The 21,387-nt window shown below is 38.5% G+C and overlaps 1 protein-coding gene across 1 annotated transcript; it reads left to right on the plus strand.

Moving 5' to 3' along the window:
- Window positions 1–21,334, plus strand: pparab (peroxisome proliferator-activated receptor alpha b). Its single transcript, XM_056739630.1, has 8 exons — window positions 1–165; window positions 9,959–10,204; window positions 10,742–10,899; window positions 12,576–12,714; window positions 14,987–15,186; window positions 17,482–17,691; window positions 17,882–18,125; window positions 18,206–21,334. Exons 2-8 carry the CDS (start codon window positions 10,006–10,008, stop codon window positions 18,448–18,450), a joined length of 1,395 nt encoding a protein of 464 aa, XP_056595608.1. The 5' UTR covers window positions 1–165; window positions 9,959–10,005; the 3' UTR covers window positions 18,451–21,334.
- The last annotated feature ends 53 nt before the right edge of the window (window positions 21,335–21,387 follow it).

Genomic DNA, 21,387 nt, shown 5'->3' on the forward strand with positions numbered 1-21,387 from the left:
CGCAGGACTTTGACAGCGGCGGAGCTGCTCGACGGCTGCACGCACAAGCGATGATAATATACGCGATATAAATGCGGTTTGCTCACGCTGACAGTGACGCCAGCAGCGCACGCACGCACGCCTCGGGACGCGATGTTTGACGCGCGCTGATTTCTGCGACTCAAGGTGAGATGAATCTGATGTTTGACTTTGTTGTGTCTGAAGATCTGATCTGAGGTCTTATCCCGGGCCGAAGACTCTCGTCTCAAACTCTTATTATAATACCACACTGTAGTCTTGACTGAAGTAAACTCTAGTATTCTGCAGAGTTAAGTAGTGAAAACTTATACACTTTGTAATACTCTACTAGTATTTACTCCTGCAAACTCTAGCACACTTTGGTATTGTATAGTATTCTGTGCTATTGATAAACTGTATTAAATGCTGTAGTATACTCCAATATTTACACTATTAAACTTTAGTAAAGGCTGTCGTGTACTCTAATATTTACCTCAGTAAACTGTACTATACTACAGTATTCTATACTATTTTTTGTAAATTGATAAACTGAATTAAATGCTGTAGTATACTCCAATATTTACACTATTAAACATTAGTAAATGCTGTCGTGTACTCTAATATTTACCTCAGTAAACTGTACTATACTACAGTATTCTATACTATTTTTTGTAAATTGATAAACTGTATTAAATGCTGTAGTATACTCCAATATTTACACTATTAAACTTTAGTAAAGGCTGTCGTGTACTCTAATATTTACCTCAGTAAACTGTACTATACTACAGTATTCTATACTATTTTTTGTAAATTGATAAACTGAATTAAATGCTGTAGTATACTCCAATATTTACACTATTAAACTTTAGTAAAGGTTGTCGTGTACTATAATATTTACCTCAGTAAACTGTACTATACTACAGTATTCTATACTATTTTTTGTAAATTGATAAACTGAATTAAATGCTGTAGTATACTCCAATATTTACACTATTAAACTTTAGTAAAGGTTGTCGTGTACTCTAATATTTACCTCAGTAAACTGTACTATACTACAGTATTCTATACTATTTTTTGTAAATTGATAAACTGAATTAAATGCTGTAGTATACTCCAATATTTACAGTATTAAACTTTAGTAAAGGCTGTCGTGTACTCTAATATTTACCTCAGTAAACTGTACTATACTACAGTATTCTATACTATTTTTTGTAAATTGATAAACTGAATTAAATGCTGTAGTATACTCCAATATTTACACTATTAAACTTTAGTAAAGGCTGTCGTGTACTATAATATTTACCTCAGTAAACTGTACTATACTACAGTATTCTATACTATTTTTTGTAAATTGATAAACTGAATTAAATGCTGTAGTATACTCCAATATTTACACTATTAAACTTTAGTAAAGGTTGTCGTGTACTCTAATATTTACCTCAGTAAACTGTACTATACTACAGTATTCTATACTATTTTTTGTAAATTGATAAACTGAATTAAATGCTGTAGTATACTCCAATATTTACACTATTAAACTTTAGTAAAGGCTGTCGTGTACTCTAATATTTACCTCAGTAAACTGTACTATACTACAGTATTCTATACTATTTTTTGTAAATTGATAAACTGAATTAAATGCTGTAGTATACTCCAATATTTACACTATTAAACTTTAGTAAAGGCTGTCGTGTACTCTAATATTTACCTCAGTAAACTGTACTATACTACAGTATTCTATACTATTTTTTGTAAATTGATAAACTGAATTAAATGCTATAGTATACTCCAATATTTACACTATTAAACTTTAGTAAAGGCTGTCGTGTACTCTAATATTTACCTCAGTAAACTGTACTATACTACAGTATTCTATACTATTCATTGTAAATTGAAAATCTGTATTAAATGCTATAGTATACTCATATTTACTCCTGCAGTAAACTGTAGTATATTAAATTATTCTCTACAGTTAACTGTAGCAATTGATTTTACTCTGTTGTTGTACTTCTCATATTTACTCTATTAAACTTTAGTAAAGGTTGTCGTGTACTCTAATGTTTACCTCAGTAAACTGTACTATACTACAGTATTCTATACTATTTTTTGTAAATTGATAAACTGTATTAAATGCTGTAGTATACTCCAATATTTACACTATTAAACTTTAGTAAAGGCTGTCGTGTACTCTAATGTTTACCTCAGTAAACTGTACTATACTACAGTATTCTATACTATTTTTTGTAAATTGATAAACTGAATTAAATGCTGTAGTATACTCCAATATTTACAATATTAAGCTTTAGTAAAGGCTGTCGTGTACTCTAATATTTACCTCAGTAAACTGTACTATACTACAGTATTCTATACTATTCATTGTAAATTGATAATCTGTATTAAATGCTGTAGTATACTCCAATATTTACACTATTAAACTTTAGTAAAGGCTGTCGTGTACTCTAATATTTACCTCAGTAAACTGTACTATACTACAGTATTCTATACTATTCATTGTAAATTGAAAATCTGTATTAAATGCTATAGTATACTCATATTTACTCCTGCAGTAAACTGTAGTATATTAAATTATTCTCTACAGTTAACTGTAGCATTGATTTTACTCTGTTGTTGTACTTCTCATATTTACTCTATTAAACTTTAGTAAATGTTGTCGTGTACTCTAATGTTTACCTCAGTAAACTGTACTATACTACAGTATTCTATACTATTCATTGTAAATTGAAAATCTGTATTAAATGCTATAGTATACTCATATTTACTCCTGCAGTAAACTGTAGTATATTAAATTATTCTCTACAGTTAACTGTAGCATTGATTTTACTCTGTTGTTGTACTTCTCATATTTACTCTATTAAACTTTAGTAAAGGTTGTCGTGTACTCTAATGTTTACCTCAGTAAACTGTACTATACTACAGTATTCTATACTATTTTTTGTAAATTGATAAACTGAATTAAATGCTGTAGTATACTCCAATATTTACACTATTAAACTTTAGTAAAGGTTGTCGTGTACTATAATATTTACCTCAGTAAACTGTACTATACTACAGTATTCTATACTATTCATTGTAAATTGAAAATCTGTATTAAATGCTATAGTATACTCCAATATTTACACTATTAAACTTTAGTAAAGGCTGTCGTGTACTCTAATGTTTACCTCAGTAAACTGTACTATACTACAGTATTCTATACTATTCATTGTAAATTGAAAATCTGTATTAAATGCTATAGTATACTCATATTTACTCCTGCAGTAAACTGTAGTATATTAAAGTATTCTCTACAGTTAACTGTAGCAATTGATTTTACTCTATTGTTGTACTCCTCATATTTACTCTATTAAACATTAGTGAGGCTGTAGAGTACTCCGATAATTACTCTACTTAACTGTAGTAAATCTTTAGTATTCTATATAGGATTGTGTAGTGTTAACTATAGTAAATTGATCAAATGTAGTACACACCGTAGCAAACTTTAATATTTACTATAGTATGGTTCAAAAACACAGCAGTGTTTGGAAATTTCACAACAGTTTAGTAAGCTACAGTATTTTCCATATAGTTTATATTACTGTATATGATGTCATTTCTATTATTTAAAGGTTGTAATGGGAATTTTACTGGTTTTGATGGCTCATAATGGTATCTGTATAATGGAAATTTTCTTTTTTCAGTAAAGATTGTGTGCATTATAATGTGTGTCAACTTTGTTTTTAAATTGTTTCTATTTGAAAAAAGGACGTCTCATTGTATTTCAAGCCCAGTTAGAAGTAACGTGTGACATCCAGGAGGTCTGTGGTTATAGATTGACAGAAATCTGTCTGATCACAACTATTGTGCAGGTTCTTGAATGTTTTATGAGGATAGCAGTGAATCTTGACATTATTGACAGATGATGAAGGAGTTAATATTGTGTTTTGTGTTGTTAAAGCGAGTGTCTTTTGCTGTATCAGCTGTGCTGTACGTGTGTTGTGTTTGGCACGCTTTCGTCTGCGGTTTACACTAGTGTCTCAATGTCACGCAGGTTTTCCACCGATCTCTATTTACGCCGCTGTTTGGCGTCTGATCTGTCCTATAACACATGCCTTCTGCACATGAAGTTTTATTCACATCACATGTGCTCATGTTTTATAAGAAAAGACGAGGATTTCCATTTCATTTATTTGTCCGACTGGTTTCAGTGCTGCGTGATGTTATTAAAGCTCTCATCATATCACATTGAGTGTTCTGCTTGTGTGTTTAGCACACACACGTGTGCAGAGATGTGTGTGTAATTAATATGACACACATGCAGAAGTAACTGTTGTGTACCGGAGCCGTCGGCGGCAGGAATGTTGTTTGGTGTTTCCATCTCGAGCTCTTATAACTGACCCTTTACAAGTGTCCGTCCAGATCTGAATTAGAAACACTCGACACAGCTCACAAGAGTTGTGTAACCCCATACAATCTGCGAGGGTCTTTGAGTTCACGTTGTGTCGTCATACTTCTGTAGACCCGTTTACAAAGAAAATATGAAAGTAAAATCCACTTTAATGTCAATGTATGTGAATGATGTAGTTACACCTTAAACATAAAGGGTGTATCAGGATTCACGTTTGGCTGTCTATCATTAACTTTGATTCAGAGTGACACCGGATCAAGTCAATCAAGTGTGAAAAGCTCAGTTTTGTCTGAACAGAGTAAATCCAGTGAAACTGTTAGATTGTGTTTGTCTTTCTGTTGAGGAGTAATAACCAAACCTTCACACGTGTCAGAACATGTTGAGCGACTGTCGTCTGTCTCTCTAAATGTTTTCTCTCTCTCTCTCTCTCTCTCTCTCTCTCTCTCTCTCTCTCTCTCTCTCTCTCTCTCTCGTATGTTCCTCATGGGTTCTTCAGTAAATGTGAATAGTGAAGGTTCTCTGTATTTTCCTAAAACAGGACATTCAGGTTTGGTTGAGCGGCTGTCTGTTGTTAAGACCTGTTTGTGTGTGCTTTAAATCCAACCGTCAACATCAACACGTATGTTCTACCATGAGACACCTGTGATCCTCTCAGGGTTTCTGTGTACTACAGTATTACCACATTATTACCGCGGTACCTAAATCTCAAAACACCAGCAGTGCTTCAGTATTTGTCTAATGGTTGTGATGTCAGTTTTATGTGATTGGTTGGTTTTTCCCTTCAAATTCTGCATTTTATTTTATTAGATGCATATATGAGTGCAGAAAACGTATATTGATATTATTAAAACATATTTGATGCAACTTTATTATTATTTACATGCCTAAATGCAATGTCAGGTTTTTGGCGATGAAGAAAGCTGTTTAAAATGCAGAAAAACACTTTTTGAGCATGACCCATGCTAGTAAATCCTGCTTAAAGGCGTAACAGCTTTCACAGCAGATGATAAGAAGAATGATCGCTACAGAATGAAACGCACCGCTAGTTATCGCTTCGTAGAAAAAGTGAAGCCAAATAAAAATCGAGTCACGGCTAAAACAAAAATCGACACAAATGTTTGTGCATTTTAGGAAGTATAAAACGGAGTAGGTTTAGAATCTGGGTGGAAAATAACGTCTCTACAACATAGTGAAGACAAAAAAAAGCAACTCAACCAGAGTTTATGTCTTTTTTGTGCATGCATCAGGCAGAAATGATTTTAAATGAGTGGAATTGTGATGAAAGAAACGTGTCGTATTGCCCACAAACTATTTGTTGTAGTTCTGTTGTTCTGTATTGCTTGTAACTTTATGCTCATAGTACAGCAACATTACACACTAAATAAATTTGAAAATGTCAAAAATCTGACCACCAGACACCTAGCAGAACGACTTTATTTTCAGTATTCATGGTTTAAGTAAGCACAGTAGAGATAAGCGCACGCAGAACAGGATTTTACTGTAAATTTGACAGAATAAGTGAGATATTTACACTATCGAGTAAGTCAGTTGATTGAGATGTAATGTTCAAAGGATGTGGTTTCAATGCCGTCGTTCAACACGAGTACATCAGAATCTGTTTAGTCATTTTAATCAGGTGATTTCATTTCCTCTTGGACGACATCACTTCCCTGGAGGTTTGGTGCAGGAATGACTGATGATTGAGGAATGATCTTCACACACGCTGATGTTACTGTGAGAAGTGTGCCGTCTTGTCTGGTGTCTGGTTCTGTTGTCAAGCCCGACACACACACACTAGGTAATGTTCTCTGGTAGCACACAAACATCTGACAGACGTCTATTGGATGTCTGTATTTACATCTGCAATACATAGTTTGCTCATCTGCAATACGTCTCAGAGACGTCTGTAAATGAACGTGAATGTAAAACTGCTCTTTCTAAGATGTTTAGCAGATGTTTTACAGACCTATGTGTGCTAGCTGGGTTATGTGCCGCGTCACTATCAGAATTGACACCCATCAAGCTGGCCCGTGAATCTTTTCTGAACCATAAGGAGTGTCTATAAAGTTCACGTGTTAAGACTCTGTTTGTTGCATAGTTAAAGTTTCAGGGGGATGCAAATATAGTGATGCTTTTAAATGTTGTATTATTGTATATTGCATTACTTCAAAAATAAACACATCACATTTTTCTTTGTGTAGCTCTAGTTTGAGTCGTTCCTGATATATTCATCTAGTGTTATTCATCAACCTTTTTCTATAAAGCACAGACAGTGTTAAGTGTTGTCGGTGTTGTGTTATAATTCTGTGTTAATCTGCTCTATTATTTATGCTGAGGGCAGAATTTATCAGTGATTCTCTAAGCTTCTCCTTGAGCTTCCAACAGCCCGTCCTGAAGATGATGTCTAATCCAATCTATTCATACTGTCATTCAAACCATATATTTATATATGAATAAAGCTTTGTAATAAAGATTTGTAAAATCAATTTGAACTTAATCTTTCTGCAATCTGCATCCTCCTAAAACTTGGACTCTACATAATATTTAGACATTTGTCATAGCTGGGGCCCTATCATACACCCGTCACAAGTGTTTTTGCGAGTTTCAGCCCCTACGCAGTTCTCATTTTCCCGTCCTGCAATGCGTTGTTTAAATAGCAAATGCATTTGCGCTCATTTGTGCGCCCGTGGTCCGGTATTTTCAGGCGCTTTGTTGGCACGTTGCTATTTTGAGGAACGGAAAATAGTCTGCGCTAAAGACCAACTCAAACCTGTTCTCAAGTCAATGGCAATTTTGTTATTTAAAAAGCGCGTTAGTAGTAAATGCGCCTCTGGGTTGGTCCACAATGCGCTTTCACTTTATTTATTACACAAAGGGAAGCGCAGCAGCACACACACATGCCAAATATAAAATAAAAAAGAGTGCAATGTAAAAGATGATTTTTGCGGACATCAAGATAAAAATCTGGCTTGTCCTGTAGAGGCCTTTCCTCTCTGGAGAAGTGTCCAGTCTTTGCTCTTTTAAAGTTCGCCGTGTAAATAGCGAATCCACCATGGTGCGAACGAAACTAGCTCTTAAAGGGAACGAGAGATGAGACTCTGATTGGTTTACTGGTTTACCTGTTACGCCCAAAAAACACCCATTACCCATTTAGACCATGGGCCCGGGCGTGCTGACCGTTTTTCTGTCGTTAAACTAGCAAAAGTTTATTCGTACACACCTGCACCTGCGCTTTAGAACATGCGGTTAGATTGTGAAAATAGGGCCCTTGATGTCTAAATGAATAAGACACATATGAAGAGATGTATTTGTAGTTGGAGTAAATACAGAACTTTACCGTTCATATCACCTCACTGATGTTGTGTATGCGCTGGCGTACGGCCGGGTGTCTGTGTTGGAAATGTCCTGGCCTGTCGCCTGGGGTCTCTGTCCACGGGCCGTCCTGCAGTGCTCGAGGACTCCATGTCTGTGCCAAGACAAGATTAGAAGAACGGCTCGTCCTGGCCGGTTGGTTTAGTAAGTTGTCATCGCAGTCGTGTAGCGATGCATGTTTAACAGGTTCACGTTACATTCCAGACCTTTGTATATTTGTTGTTAACCTATGTAGCATGATCTCATTTATTCAGCGGCGTCTGATGTGTGTTCTGGTGCCCGTTCACTGTCTGTTTTCAGTTCGAAATGATTTGCAATTTAATGTCAAATAAATGTTCAATACCCTGCAGAACATCAGGCGATTGTCTGTTTACAAAAGTGGAAAATCTCGCTCCATTTCTATGTAATTATTTAAGATTTAGGCAAAGTTTTCTCCGATGATGGTTTGCAACTGTGTAAAATGTGTTATTTTCAAATGTCTTGGTAAACAACTTTTTCCATTGAACACAAAATATTGTTTGCTTTTTATCTGTCTGTGTCTTTCTTTCCTTTAATCTCTCGTCATATGTATTATATATATTGCTGAACCAAACCTGAATAGATAAATGAATTGTTTTTATAAAGAACGACGTGTTTAAGGGCTGTTGAAAAATTGTTTCCTTTCCTACTTGGTAGAAGCTCCTTTAGAACAATTTCAGATATTGCCCTGGTACTTTTTGGAAATACCGTGGTGAATTTATATAGTTATTATCATTCTGTACCATAATATATCTCAAATTAATACGGCGCTCGCTGGAATGGTTGATTCTTATTGCCCAGTAGTGACATTTGCAGGTTGGTTATTCCCATATAACAACCGCTCACAACCAATATCAGATGGTAATCCGGATGCAGGAAATCATTTTGACAGGTTTTATTGATAAGACATAACAACGTTTGAACCTTGTTTCTTACCATAAAACCGAAAGTAAATGGCTTCTCCTCACAGTAGGTCCGCATTCTGTAGAAAATGAACTAATAAAAAAATAAAAATTAACATTTCGTGTCCAGCTTTATCTCATGTGGCAGGTAGCCGTGTTAAACGCGGGATAAGACCTTATTTCTGCGATATCAACCGGCTGCCTGTACGTTATCCCTTACGTATCATGGTCTTAGAGTCTGATAGGGCTGTGCAATATATTGAAATATTGCAAATATGCATATCGCAATGTTTTGCAATAAATAAGCTATTTAATTCTTCGAAAAGTTATGTATGGTCAAAGTTTTAGGTGGATGGGGATAATAGTATCTATCTGGCAAGCGGATGTTAGTTTGGATATACTGTACGTGTGTGCGAATGCTAGCGTGCATCTACTCTGACGCAAATCAATCGACAATCCGTGCCGCCACGCTTTCATAGCGAGAAAAGATGAGCCGTCCCGAGACATCCGCAGCTACTGCTGACCATTTAGTGCCAAAACGAAGAAGCACCTGAAAGATATGGCAGTATTTTTCAGCAATCTTTCAGCAGTTGTAGTGATGCTTTCTTTCTGCTAAAATAATGTGAAACATATGTTCGTTAAATATTTTTTTTTATATATTTTAATACAATTTAAATTGATTTTAGAAAAAGAAATATCGTATCACATAGCGAAAATCGCATTATTTAGCACGCCATCGCATTTTTCCTCAATATCGCACAGCCCCAGCGTCTGATAACAGATGACTGTACAGTAGTAGTTTTAAAGAGTGTTGCTCTTCTGTCATACACCTGCTGATGTCCTTCTAAAGTCATGTGATCTTTTAGCCCCCAAATGAACAGTTTGGCCCCCCCTTGTGTAATAATAGAGCAGTGTAGCATTGTGCGTATGAACCCTCAGAATGATACTTCACAGACATGCATTCATCAAAGATCTCGTGACCTCGTTCTGCTCTCTCAGTATTTGCCTCTCCGTGTCAGACCGATGTAACGCAGACGTCTGATAAGAGTATTATGGGTGAACTTCACCACATTTATTGCTGATAAAGATACAATTGGGAGGAAAGCAGACAACACGTGGCTTTGAGTCGGGCTTATATCTGAAAGCTGTTATTATAAAACATTTACAACTTTAGCGTCAGATGAATTTATATGTAGTTTTCTACAATCAACAACCTTGATTGATATTCCTGCCATGACCCATGTTCACTTGTCTTGTCATGCAGGCTGATGTGTGATCTGCGCTTCGTATCTGCCCGCCAGTTCGGTAGACATGGAGAGCCACTACAATCCTCCGTCACCGCTGGACGACTCCGTGCTGGACAGTCCTCTGTGCCGGGACTTCATCGGTGGGATGGAAGATCTCCAGGACATCTCTCAATCCATCGATGAGGACGCTCTCAGCACCTTGGAGGTGACGGAGAACCAGTCGTCAGGCCTGGGATCAGGTTCAGAGAGTTCCACCGCGTTAGGTACGAAGCGCACAGCTTGAATGACAGAAATGTGCCGGAATGCGTTCAGAAACGCAAACAAGTTTTCCGACATTTTACGGGAGCTAAAAAACAGGTTTGCGTAGACACGACCTCAGGCGCTGTGGATTGAGCCAACAGCATTTTTGGAGAACGGTATAAACGCCACGTATCTGTATTTTAACCCGAGGCAGAGTAAAATCTCACAAACAGAGAGGAGGGAGATGTTTGAAGGTGAAACACTTGGAATAGTGACATCACAGAAATGTTTCTGAGGTGAACTGGATTTCTTGTAATTGTTTTGGATAAACAGATTTCATGGTTGATTTCAATTCACGTTTGTTTGTGTAGCACTTTCACCATACGGTTTCCAAGCAGCTTTACATAAAATTCTTCTCTCAAAAAGACGTGTAATTGATCACATTCATTAATATTTGTCATGTTTCATTATGTATTCTGATTCAATAAAACAATAAAAACGGCAGGTCAAGAAATCCACTTTCGGTCTCATTGTGGTATTCTTAATCGTGTTTGTTTTAGATGCGCTGACCCCAGCGTCAAGCCCCTCGTCATGTGTGTACGGTGGCCCAGTGGGACAGGATGAGTTCACCTCTGGCTCTCTGAACCTGGAGTGTCGCGTGTGTTCTGATCGAGCGTCTGGATATCACTATGGAGTTCACGCCTGTGAGGGATGTAAGGTTAGTGACACCTCTCCACCCTGAATGCATGCAAACGTCTCCATTTACATCTGAGATACATAGTTTGCTCTTCTTCAATACGTCTCGGAGATGTCTACTGTCAGATGTGCTAAAGTCATCTAGAAGACGTCTGTAAGATGTTCATGATTTAGAATGGATGTAAAACTGCTCTTTCTAAGGTGTTTAGCAGATGTTTTTACACAGCAGATGTTGTCCAGATCTTTAGCAGACGTCTTATAGACGCACATCCAACACAAAACTATAAATGACTTTACACAACACCGTTCTACACAAACTTTTTATATGTGACTTCGGTCTGTTTTGGGTCTCTCTCTCTCGCTCACTCACTCTCTCTATCTCTCTCTCTCTCTGGGTGTCTGAGGTCAATGAGGACTCATGTGTCTCATGTTTTCCTCTCATATCGTGGCTAAAGGAACAGTAGGATACAAACATCACAGTCATAATATTACTGACAGACGAGCAGAAAACAGGCCACAGGTCTTTAGACAATACATAATTTAAGATTAAAATTCAAATAATTAAGTTATTGCAAACCAGTTGTGATATGCACATATTTTTGATTATTATCTTCTAAGACGGTTTACACACCAGAGAGCTCAGGTGTAAGTATATGTCATGTATGTTGCACAGATATTAAAATCAGAAGTAGACGTCTGTCTACTGATGCTCGTGATGTGTCCACTCACTCGCTCTCCTCCATCGGGAGGACACCCCAATCGGTCATGTCCTCATCTCAACCTCTCCTCCTCCTCTGCTCCATATCGCTCCATCTGATCTCGCTTTCGAAACTGCAGTAGTGTTTCTGGGGACAGAATGGCTCAACAGAAGTGAAGCAACATGAACTGGTTTTTATGAGGCGCTCCTGCTCGCTGCTTGTCTTCATCACTCAGTTAGATTGCACAAGTCACTGAATTTCATCCGTTTACGGATCCCTTTTTGTGTTTTTATTACTCACACCACACCTCAGGCTTTTAAATAAACTATTGTTTCTAAAATAAGAAGATTATTGTCTTTACTTAACAAAAAAGGGGCTTTCATATTGCGGCAATTGCTGAAACATTTATTCTGATTAACATTGTAATCGGGGTATTAAGTTTTATTCTTTTCGTGTCTTATTCTTTCTATTAACAAACACACAACAGAAAAAACTTAAATATTCACATCTTTAATATGTACACACAACGGGTTCAGATAATTGAACAAGTAAAAAATCAACTGTAAAGAACAATAACAGAGAATTAAAACTTTTTCGTCGCTAACAAATTTTTGTTTAGATTAAAATGAAAAACTTTCCAAGCAAAAATAACTTATTTCGGTTTTTTATAACATTATTGTAATGTAAAATGATTGATACAGCAAGAGCTTGATATAAGGTTTTGGTCATACCGTCCAATCCTAAAATTAGCGGTGTGTTCTTCATGGCTAAGATTGTTTCTATTTTCAATGTTTGTCACCACGCCTGGAAGCCAGAATGAACACGACGTATGAATGTGTTGCCAAACCATCCAGAGCAGCGTCTGCATTGTGTTCATCAGTTTCTGGCTGGTTTCATACTGAACTAATAATACAATCAACTGTCTTTAAAAAGAACGCTGAAGATACGAATGTTTGACACGAGTGATGTGTGTCATTGATTGTTTATGTTCTTCTGGCAGGGTTTCTTTCGCCGCACCATTCGCCTTAAACTGGAGTACGACAAGTGTGAACGCCGCTGTAAGATCCTGAAGAAGAACCGGAACAAGTGCCAATACTGTCGCTTTCAGAAGTGCCTGTCGGTGGGCATGTCTCACAATGGTGAGCGGTGCTTCTTATGTCGGCAAAATATTAATAAACAACATAACAGTTAGGATTTTGACATGTTTACTTCACCAGAACGTTGCTTGAACGAAACCCATGTGTTTAGATACATGTTTATGCTGGGTTCACACCAAACGTGAATTAAAATGTGACATTCAAAGTCAATACAAACACGCGAATGGATGCAAACTCGTGGCAGGTGATGGGAATGACGCGGATCAGGCACGTGATTGCCGCATATCTGTGTAAGTTGAAAAGTTTTAACTCGAGTGAGAAATTCAGGCAAAGAGCTCATTGACACATGGTCTGAATGCAAGAAGACACTTCCCGTCGTGGGATGTTTTTCGCGTGACTCATGGGAAAAGTTAGTTATTTTCCTTTGAGTGACGCGTAAATAAAAATTTGTGTTTTGTGAAAACATAGCATAAGGCCGTGTTCAGACTTGACCTCTTTTTGGAAATTGCTAGGGTCTGATTTACATTATAATCCTATAGAGTAAACTTTGCTTTTCTGAGCGCTTTTTGGAACGCCAGTGCCGGCATCTTTTTCTGCAGCTCAAAGCGTCTTTTGAGGTTGAAAAAAGTTCAACTTTTCGGAGAAAAACGCCCTGCGTTCAAGCTCCTTTTTCAAAGCTAACCAATGACAGAGACCTGTCGTTTTCATAACAACATGCAAGTTACATGATTGGTTGAGAATTCTCAAACTGGAGGGGAAAAAAATGGTGGCCACAACGCCCGTTGGAAGCTGAGTATAGTTTTGTATAAATGTAAGTTTAATTTTCACTTTCAACAATTTCTGATTGCATTTCTAGCGAGAAATGAGTATTGTAGTTTTAAAAAATGTAATTAGTTATTGCAAAGACGCTCTCTGTTTATAATTCAAATAGACTTCCGTTGCGCTGCCTAACGATATCTGTTTCTCTGGGCTGCCTTTCTGCACTCGGAAGTTAATGCGAGTTAACACGGCCATCTTAATTTTCAACTATTTCTTGTCAAAAAGAAGGCAAGTGTGAACACGGCCTAATACTGCAAATTAAATAGACATACTGGAAGAGAGGCATTATTAAAATGCAGAAAACCAGAATAAATAATTAAAACAACAGAAATGTAAGTATGAACAGATGTCTGTATAGAAATAGGAATCTAGATGAAGGGAAATATAATAAAGTTTAACTCTTTGGAGTATAAAGTGAATGTTGTCATGAGGTGTTCAATTATTTACGGTCTGAAGTATATACAGTATGTGCAAATATGACACACACTAATATAACTTGATCAAACAGGTTTGGACATAACAGTATTGAACTTGAATTACTAAGCAGGTGCAAACACAAGCAGTTCTGTCTTTGACCTCTTTACTGTGAGTTTGTCATAGATTGTCTTGTTTTTAAGTCTGACTAACCCTCCGGCTAGCTCTCATCTCACACAGAATGTGCTGAAACGCACACAGAAACTCTATATGAGGATGACCTCTGACCCCTGGACAAATACACATTCCTCAGAGCCGCGGAGGGTTTTGTGGTGTCGGGCAAACGAGACATTAAAGGCAAAAATTCACATTAGTTTAATCAAAACAGAGTTGACGGAGTTCTAGTTGTGTCTCAACCTAGTCTCATATTTTGCTCAGGAGAAAAAAAAAAGAAACAGATGAGATAATACTTGAGATAATGTTTAGGCAATTACAGGCACGATCGCTTTGCGTACTGTAGGGTGTCTGACACATGCTTACATGTAAATATCAAGGGTCCACGGCGCTCTAGCTTTTGTCTCTTCAGATATTGCACAAATGTGGTTTCTGTTGTAATCTGTTGAAAAGTCAATTGAATGCCCACCGTTGACACCATTTGAACACGGTCCAGTTTGAAATGTGTGTTTCTCAATTCCTCCGAGTGTGTTTCTACAGCACCAGACATCAGAATCTGTCAACATCTTTAAACAGCGCTCTTGTCTTCCAGCAGATATGACTCTGCACCCAAAAACCCCTGATGTCTTTCTTTCTGCTTCAGAACACGAAGAAGATATTTTGAAGAACGTTGATTATCAAACAACACTGAACTCCGTTGACTTCCGTTGTATGAACACAAAACCATCCGAGACATTTCTCTAAATATCTTTTTTCGTGTTGCACAGAAAAAAGAGTCGTATAGAGATTTACAAACACATGAGGGCGAATAAAAATAGAGTTTTTTGTCTGAACCGTCACGTTTCCTGTTGAAATCAGTTGCGATGAATTGGTTTAATCTCACATGAGGTTCTTCTGTCATCCACAGCCATTCGCTTCGGTCGAATGCCTCAGTCGGAGAAGTTGAGGTTGAAGGCGGAGATTCTGACCGGAGAGCGCGAGGTGGAGGATCCTCAGGTGGCCGACCAGAAAACTCTCGCCAAGCAGATCTACGAGGCGTACCTGAAGAACTTCAACATGAACAAATGCAAAGCACGCACCATCTTGATGGGGAAGGCGAGCACGCCGGTAAGACCGCACGGCCGTGACCACCAAAATACTGTATGAAGGGATGTAAAGATTCATTTAGCTGGCGATGTGATGACATTCACGATACTGATCTCACGATTCATCCATGATTGAAGAAAATATCTTTGTGTCAAATAACAAAACTAAACTGCAATTTTAAAACAAACGTCTCTTTAAAATAAACAAACACATGTACTGCGATTCAAATAACATCTCAACCAGCTCGAATCGTTACATATTATAATCGATTATCAGCCGGCTCACCGTGAGTCCTTACATCTCCAAAGATATGCATTATTTAATACAGGTGATTATTTTGGGGATGTTGAAATGCTTTAATGTCCAGTGTCAACTGCTGAATAAGCAAGTAGTTAAGAAGGTCTGGATAAGAGAAAACTTGACTAAACCAGCCAGAACGCCCTAACAACCAGACACACATCACAGCACTCACAGTTTATAAAAGATGAATATAAGTGACCCATATTTTGACCCAAGGATTACAAAATGAGGCTGTCGGGTGTGAACATAAGTCAACAAAGATTCTCAAACATGTTTCCCATCATGCATCTGGTGTTAAGTGTTTTTTCTGCTCATGAGCAGATTCTCTTACTGTGAGCTCGACGGGACATGAGCAGCTGTTTTTCATTGCTCTCTCTCTTTCCGTCTCTCTCATTCACAGACGCCTCTGTCTCTCTTTCCGTCTCACTGTCTCTCACTCTCTCTCGCTCATTCTCTCGTTCTCACACTCATTCTCACTCTGTCTCTCTCTTTCTGTCTCTCTCTCTTATTCACACTCTCTCTCTCTCTCTCTCTCTCTCTCTTTCCGTCTCTCTCTCTTACTCACACTCTCTCGCTCTCTCTCTTCTCACTCTCTTTCTCATTCTTACTCTGTCTCTCTCTCTCTCTCTCTCTCTTTCTGTCTCTCTCTCTTACTCACACTCTCTCACTCTCTCTCTTCTCACTCTCTCTCTCTCTTTCTGTCTCTCTCTCTTACTCACACTCTCTCACTCTCTCTCTTCTCACTCTCTTTCTCATTCTTACCCTGTCTCTCTCTCTCTCTCTCTCTCTCTCTCTTTCTGTCTCTCTCTCTTACTCACACTCTCTCGCTCTCTCTCTTCTCACTCTCTTTCTCATTCTTACTCTGTCTCTCTCTCTCTCTCTCTCTCTTTCTGTCTCTCTCTCTTACTCACACTCTCTCACTCTCTCTCTTCTCACTCTCTCTCTCTCTTTCTGTCTCTCTCTCTTACTCACACTCTCTCACTCTCTCTCTTCTCACTCTCTTTCTCATTCTTACTCTGTCTCTCTCTCTCTCTCTCTCTCTCTCTCTCTTTCTGTCTCTCTCTCTTACTCACACTCTCTCACTCTCTCTCTCTCTCTCTCTCTCTCTCTCTTTCTGTCTCTCTCTCTCTTACTCACACTCTCTCACTCTCTCTCTTCTCACTCTCTCTCTCTCTTTCTGTCTCTCTCTCTTACTCACACTCTCTCACTCTCTCTCTTCTCACTCTCTTTCTCATTCTTACTCTGTCTCTCTCTCTCTCTCTCTCTCTCTCTCTCTCTCTCTTTCTGTCTCTCTCTCTTACTCACACTCTCTCACTCTCTCTCTCTCTCTCTCTCTCTCTCTCTTTCTGTCTCTCTCTCTCTTACTCACACTCTCTCACTCTCTCTCTTCTCACTCTCTTTCTCATTCTTACTCTGTCTCTCTCTCTCTCTTTCTGTCTCTCTCTCTTACTCACACTCTCTCACTCTCTCTCTCTCTCTCTCTCTCTCTCTCTTTCTGTCTCTCTCTCTTACTCACACTCTCTCTCTCTCTCTCTCTCTCTCTCTCTCTCTCTTTCTGTCTCTCTCTCTTACTCACACTCTCTCACTCTCTCTCTTCTCACTCTCTTTCTCATTCTTACTCTGTCTCTCTCACTCTCACCCTCTCTCTTTTCTTGATCTTCCTGACCAACCCAGTTTACTTTTACAGTTCATCATGTAGCTGAAGGGTACATTAAAACCCATAAGAAAAAATCAAAGATGATCTCGTTAACATCTCAATGAGTTTAAATGTGTCTCAGATATTTCTCTTGAGAAAAAGAGTCAGAAATGTGTCAGTCGTTATAGTTTGTGAAGAGTCCTCAACAAATCCACATTGTTTGACCTTACAATCTACATTCACGTTTTTAGCAATTTTAGGAGAAACAACTGAGACTAAGTTGAGACTTAAATGAGACAAAACTGAATCTCCTGAGATATGATGAGCCTCTTCGCTAAAGCGTGTAACATTTCTGAAGTCATTCTCATTGGTGTGTCCAGCCGTTTGTCATTCACGACATGGAGACGCTTCAGCTGGCCGAACAGACGTTTGTGGCGAAGATGATGGGCTCCTCCGGCAGTCTTCTGAATAAAGACGCTGAGGTGCGAATATTCCACTGCTGTCAGTGCACATCGGTGGAGACGGTCACTGAGCTGACGGAATTCGCCAAGTCTGTGCCGGGCTTCTCTGACCTGGACCTGAACGACCAGGTCTGTTCAAATACATCCAGCGTCTACTGGAAATTAAAATCTACACTCGTTGCAGTATTTACAGAATACGCATGTTGGAGAAAAAATGATTTTGTCCTGTTATCAGGCTTAAAAATGCCATATTCAGTTTCTTTAAAGCAGCTTATACGGGAATCAAAACTGTTTGAATGATGAATTTGTTCTCGGTCAGGTGACGCTCTTGAAGTACGGCGTTCACGAGGCACTTTTCGCGATGTTGGCGTCCTGCATGAATAAAGACGGTCTGCTGGTGGCGTACGGCAGTGGCTTCATCACCAGAGAGTTCCTCAAGAGCTTACGACGGCCGTTCAGCGACATGATGGAGCCCAAGTTTCAGTTCGCCAGGAAGTTCAACTCCCTCGAGCTGGACGACAGCGATCTGGCGTTGTTCGTCGCTGCCATCATCTGTTGTGGAGGTGTGACCGCAGAAGAAGAAGCATTGAAATGTGATTTGTATCGTAATGAGCTCATTTTCTCACTCATCTTGTGTCTGTAGATCGTCCCGGTCTGGTGAACGTCCCACACATCGAGCGGATGCAGGAGAGCATCGTCAACGTTCTGCAGACGCATCTGAGGAGCAACCATCCCGACAACAGCTTTCTCTTCCCAAAACTCCTGCAGACACTGGTGGATCTGCGTCAGCTGGTGACCGAGCACGCTCACTTAGTGCAGGAGATCAAGAAGACGGAGGACACGTCGCTGCATCCCTTACTGCAGGAGATCTACAGAGACATGTACTGACTCTCTAAAAGAGAGACACGCTGCCTCAAACACTGACAGCCTGCAACGATAACCACGCTTCCCAGGGTGTGGGATTCTGGGTAAAAAGCAGGGTTTTCCGAACATTGTAAAAGCGATCGGCTTGTGTGTTGGTGAACATCCAGACAATGGCAATAGAAACTTGACCTGTGGTTTGGTAAGGTTTTCTCTGGAGATGTTTTATTACGCTCGGGCCAGAAACCTTGAATAGAAAACACATCCTCATGCAGCAATATCACTTTTGTATTAGCACGCAGTAGATTTTCAGCACGGCCACCCAAGTGACTTCCACAGAAACTAGTGAAACTGCTCTTTACTCTTCAGGGTACGGAAGGAAAACTTGTTTTTGTTTTGTATCACATGCACTGGGCAGACAACACAACTTCGATGCTTTGAGCGGTTTCTAGTCTTTTTAGTTCAACCGTTTTCTGCTCTCTTGTAGTTCTCAGATCTGTGGTTGTATCTGATGTGATGTGAAATGTACAAAATCACGGCAATTGGGTGGACTGAGATTCAGACCAATGAGATTTCTTGGTGGGCGTGTTTAGGGTTCAATGGAATGTCTGTCAGGACTCGTGCTACGTGCTGTTTAGTCCATCAGTGCAAGCGCAGCGAATGCAAAGCCCAGATCTGTGACGGCAGATAAATACTTCATTATCAGACCCAGACAGATCTCTAAACTGAAATTCTGCTCAATCTTGATTGATTGAAATCTGAAATCAAAAATTTTGTGAAGAAAGGAGTGGGAATGAGGCAGAGTTATTTTAATTCTGTATAAATCTTGTGTACTTCTTTTTTCGTTGTTTTTTTATGTTACTGACACACTCTCTCGACTTGTGCCGTCTTACAGAGTGTGAAACGAAATGAAAAATGACTCAATCATTTTCTCTCTTTTATAGTCCTTTCATATCCTAAGACAGTCTGGACACATGTTGACTTTGGCGTTTCGGATGGTTACACTAAAGCAAACTTACTGTGTTTTTCAAAGTTGTTAACTTTTGTTTCACTTAGTTTCAGCACATCATCACGTTTGATCCGATCCAGCATTCAGTGTGTGAAAATGAATGAACGGGTCACTTGTGAGTGTGAATGCAGTTTAAAACGTTAAATGTACGTCAGCGAATCTTTCGTTCCTGCAGAGACATGCACTTAAACTGTAAAGTATATCATGGTTTTTACTGGGATCGATGGAGTTTGTAACCTTGTAAATAGTGACCGCTTGACGGTTGTGATAAACGCTTTATACCAGCTCAGATGTTGTCTTTTTATACTAAAGCAAAGATATCTTTATTAATAGATATGTATATATCAGATATCGTTATAGAATTTAATGCGGTGCAATGTGAAAATGGAGACAGAGCAACCCAGTTGTCATGGAAATGCAATATTTCCACATTCCATTACGATTCCCAGAACCGAAGCACTAACCGATTTATCTATAAACATTATTTGAGATGTGATTTGACCTTTTTCTCCTGTCGTCAGGGATATGCACTTGATCCTAGAACAATATTCACAATCTGAGAATCTCCAAACACACATCATAACGGAGGTGTTGAAGATGAACAGCGAGGTTCTTTCTGAGTCGTGGCCATGTCGTATTTTAACTTCAATGTGTTCTGAAGCGAGTGCCATAAAGCAAGATGTTTCTGGAAAACAAGAACGTCTGATCCTCAGGGATCTTGACCAATCGCATTGAGTTTTGATCAAATGATCTTTGTCTCCTGGTTGCCTTGATGTACTGTAATGTTCTTGTGGTCTCAGGTGTGAAGATACTCATCATGTACATGATCTACGACTGCCATGTGATCTAAATCAAGCCGAATGTTCTCTCGTGCACTCCCTGCTGTCTCTCGACACACTGTCAGAGCCATGTTAGTTAATGCAGTAAAACACGTGTTTGCTCAACTTTACCTGCTGGGTTAGTGTAGTTTTTATTCATATGCAGTTCGCTGATTTAATGTGAATGTGTTTTTACATCAGAATGTACTGCATTCACCTGAATACTAGCTAACTACGTACTAAATACTGCACATATGTTGTATACTGCCTTTGTGTGTGAATCAGAATGCAGAACGTTCTGTTATCAACTTTATTGTGTATTTGCATTTTTGGTCCAATTTTGTGTAGGAATGTCAACCAGGAACATTAATATTAATTTGTGGTTGACAGTTTGTTTGGGGTCAAAGTAGGTGCATTGCATTGTGGGATATGTAGTTCTGGTTGTATATTTCTTATTTTCATATTTTTGCTTAAACAAAAGCACTGCATACTTTTTTATACAGCATAAATAGTGTGTAAAGTGTGACAGTGTGCTTGTTCTGAACATTGTCCTTCACCTGTGCCTTACGTGAAGAATGCAAGTTTATGAAGGTGAATGACATTACAGCGCAGTTATATCATTATAAATACTATTTGTTTTAAAGTGAACAACTGGATGTTTCTAAAATCGGACTTGCATCCACTTTTTAGTACTAAATGTTCTCATTACAAGTAATCTGTCAGAATATGAGCAAATGTATGCCTGTGCATGAAGTATTGTTTTATTTTCTCATATTCAGATGACACGTTTGATTGTGTTTTCTTTTAATAATGACACATAGCAGTTTAAGGGATTTGAATGGTTTTGTATCAGGGAATGGTGTGTTGGTCTTCCCATAGTCCCTATAGCTCAGGTCACAGTGAAATACTGCTCTGCCTTCAACGGCATCCTTTCTAATAAATGCTTGATTTTAAGAAGCAGATCTTTGTATTAGCAATTGATTATTAATGAAATGCTGCACAAAAGGGTGTTTGTTTTATGATGGCTTTGTATCTATAGACAAATGTTTGTCCTATCCTAGAATAAAAAATCTTTGTAAACCCAGGAATTGTGCTTTTCTTTCTGTCTTTATTTATGAAGTCCAAACACTGCAGATT

The sequence above is a fragment of the Triplophysa dalaica genome, chromosome 24, assembly GCF_015846415.1.
Source record: "Triplophysa dalaica isolate WHDGS20190420 chromosome 24, ASM1584641v1, whole genome shotgun sequence".
NCBI classification, from domain to species: Eukaryota; Metazoa; Chordata; class Actinopteri; order Cypriniformes; family Nemacheilidae; genus Triplophysa; species Triplophysa dalaica.

Excerpts from the sequence above, each read along its gene's own strand:
- pparab (XM_056739630.1), top strand. The coding sequence starts at position 10,006 with ATGGAGAGCCACTACAATCCTCCGTCACCGCTGGACGACTCCGTGCTG. Across the intron at positions 15,187-17,481 it reads TGGGGAAGGCGAGCACGCCG|CCGTTTGTCATTCACGACAT; the intron begins GTAAGACCGCAC and ends TGGTGTGTCCAG. Across the intron at positions 18,126-18,205 it reads TGCCATCATCTGTTGTGGAG|ATCGTCCCGGTCTGGTGAAC; the intron begins GTGTGACCGCAG and ends TTGTGTCTGTAG.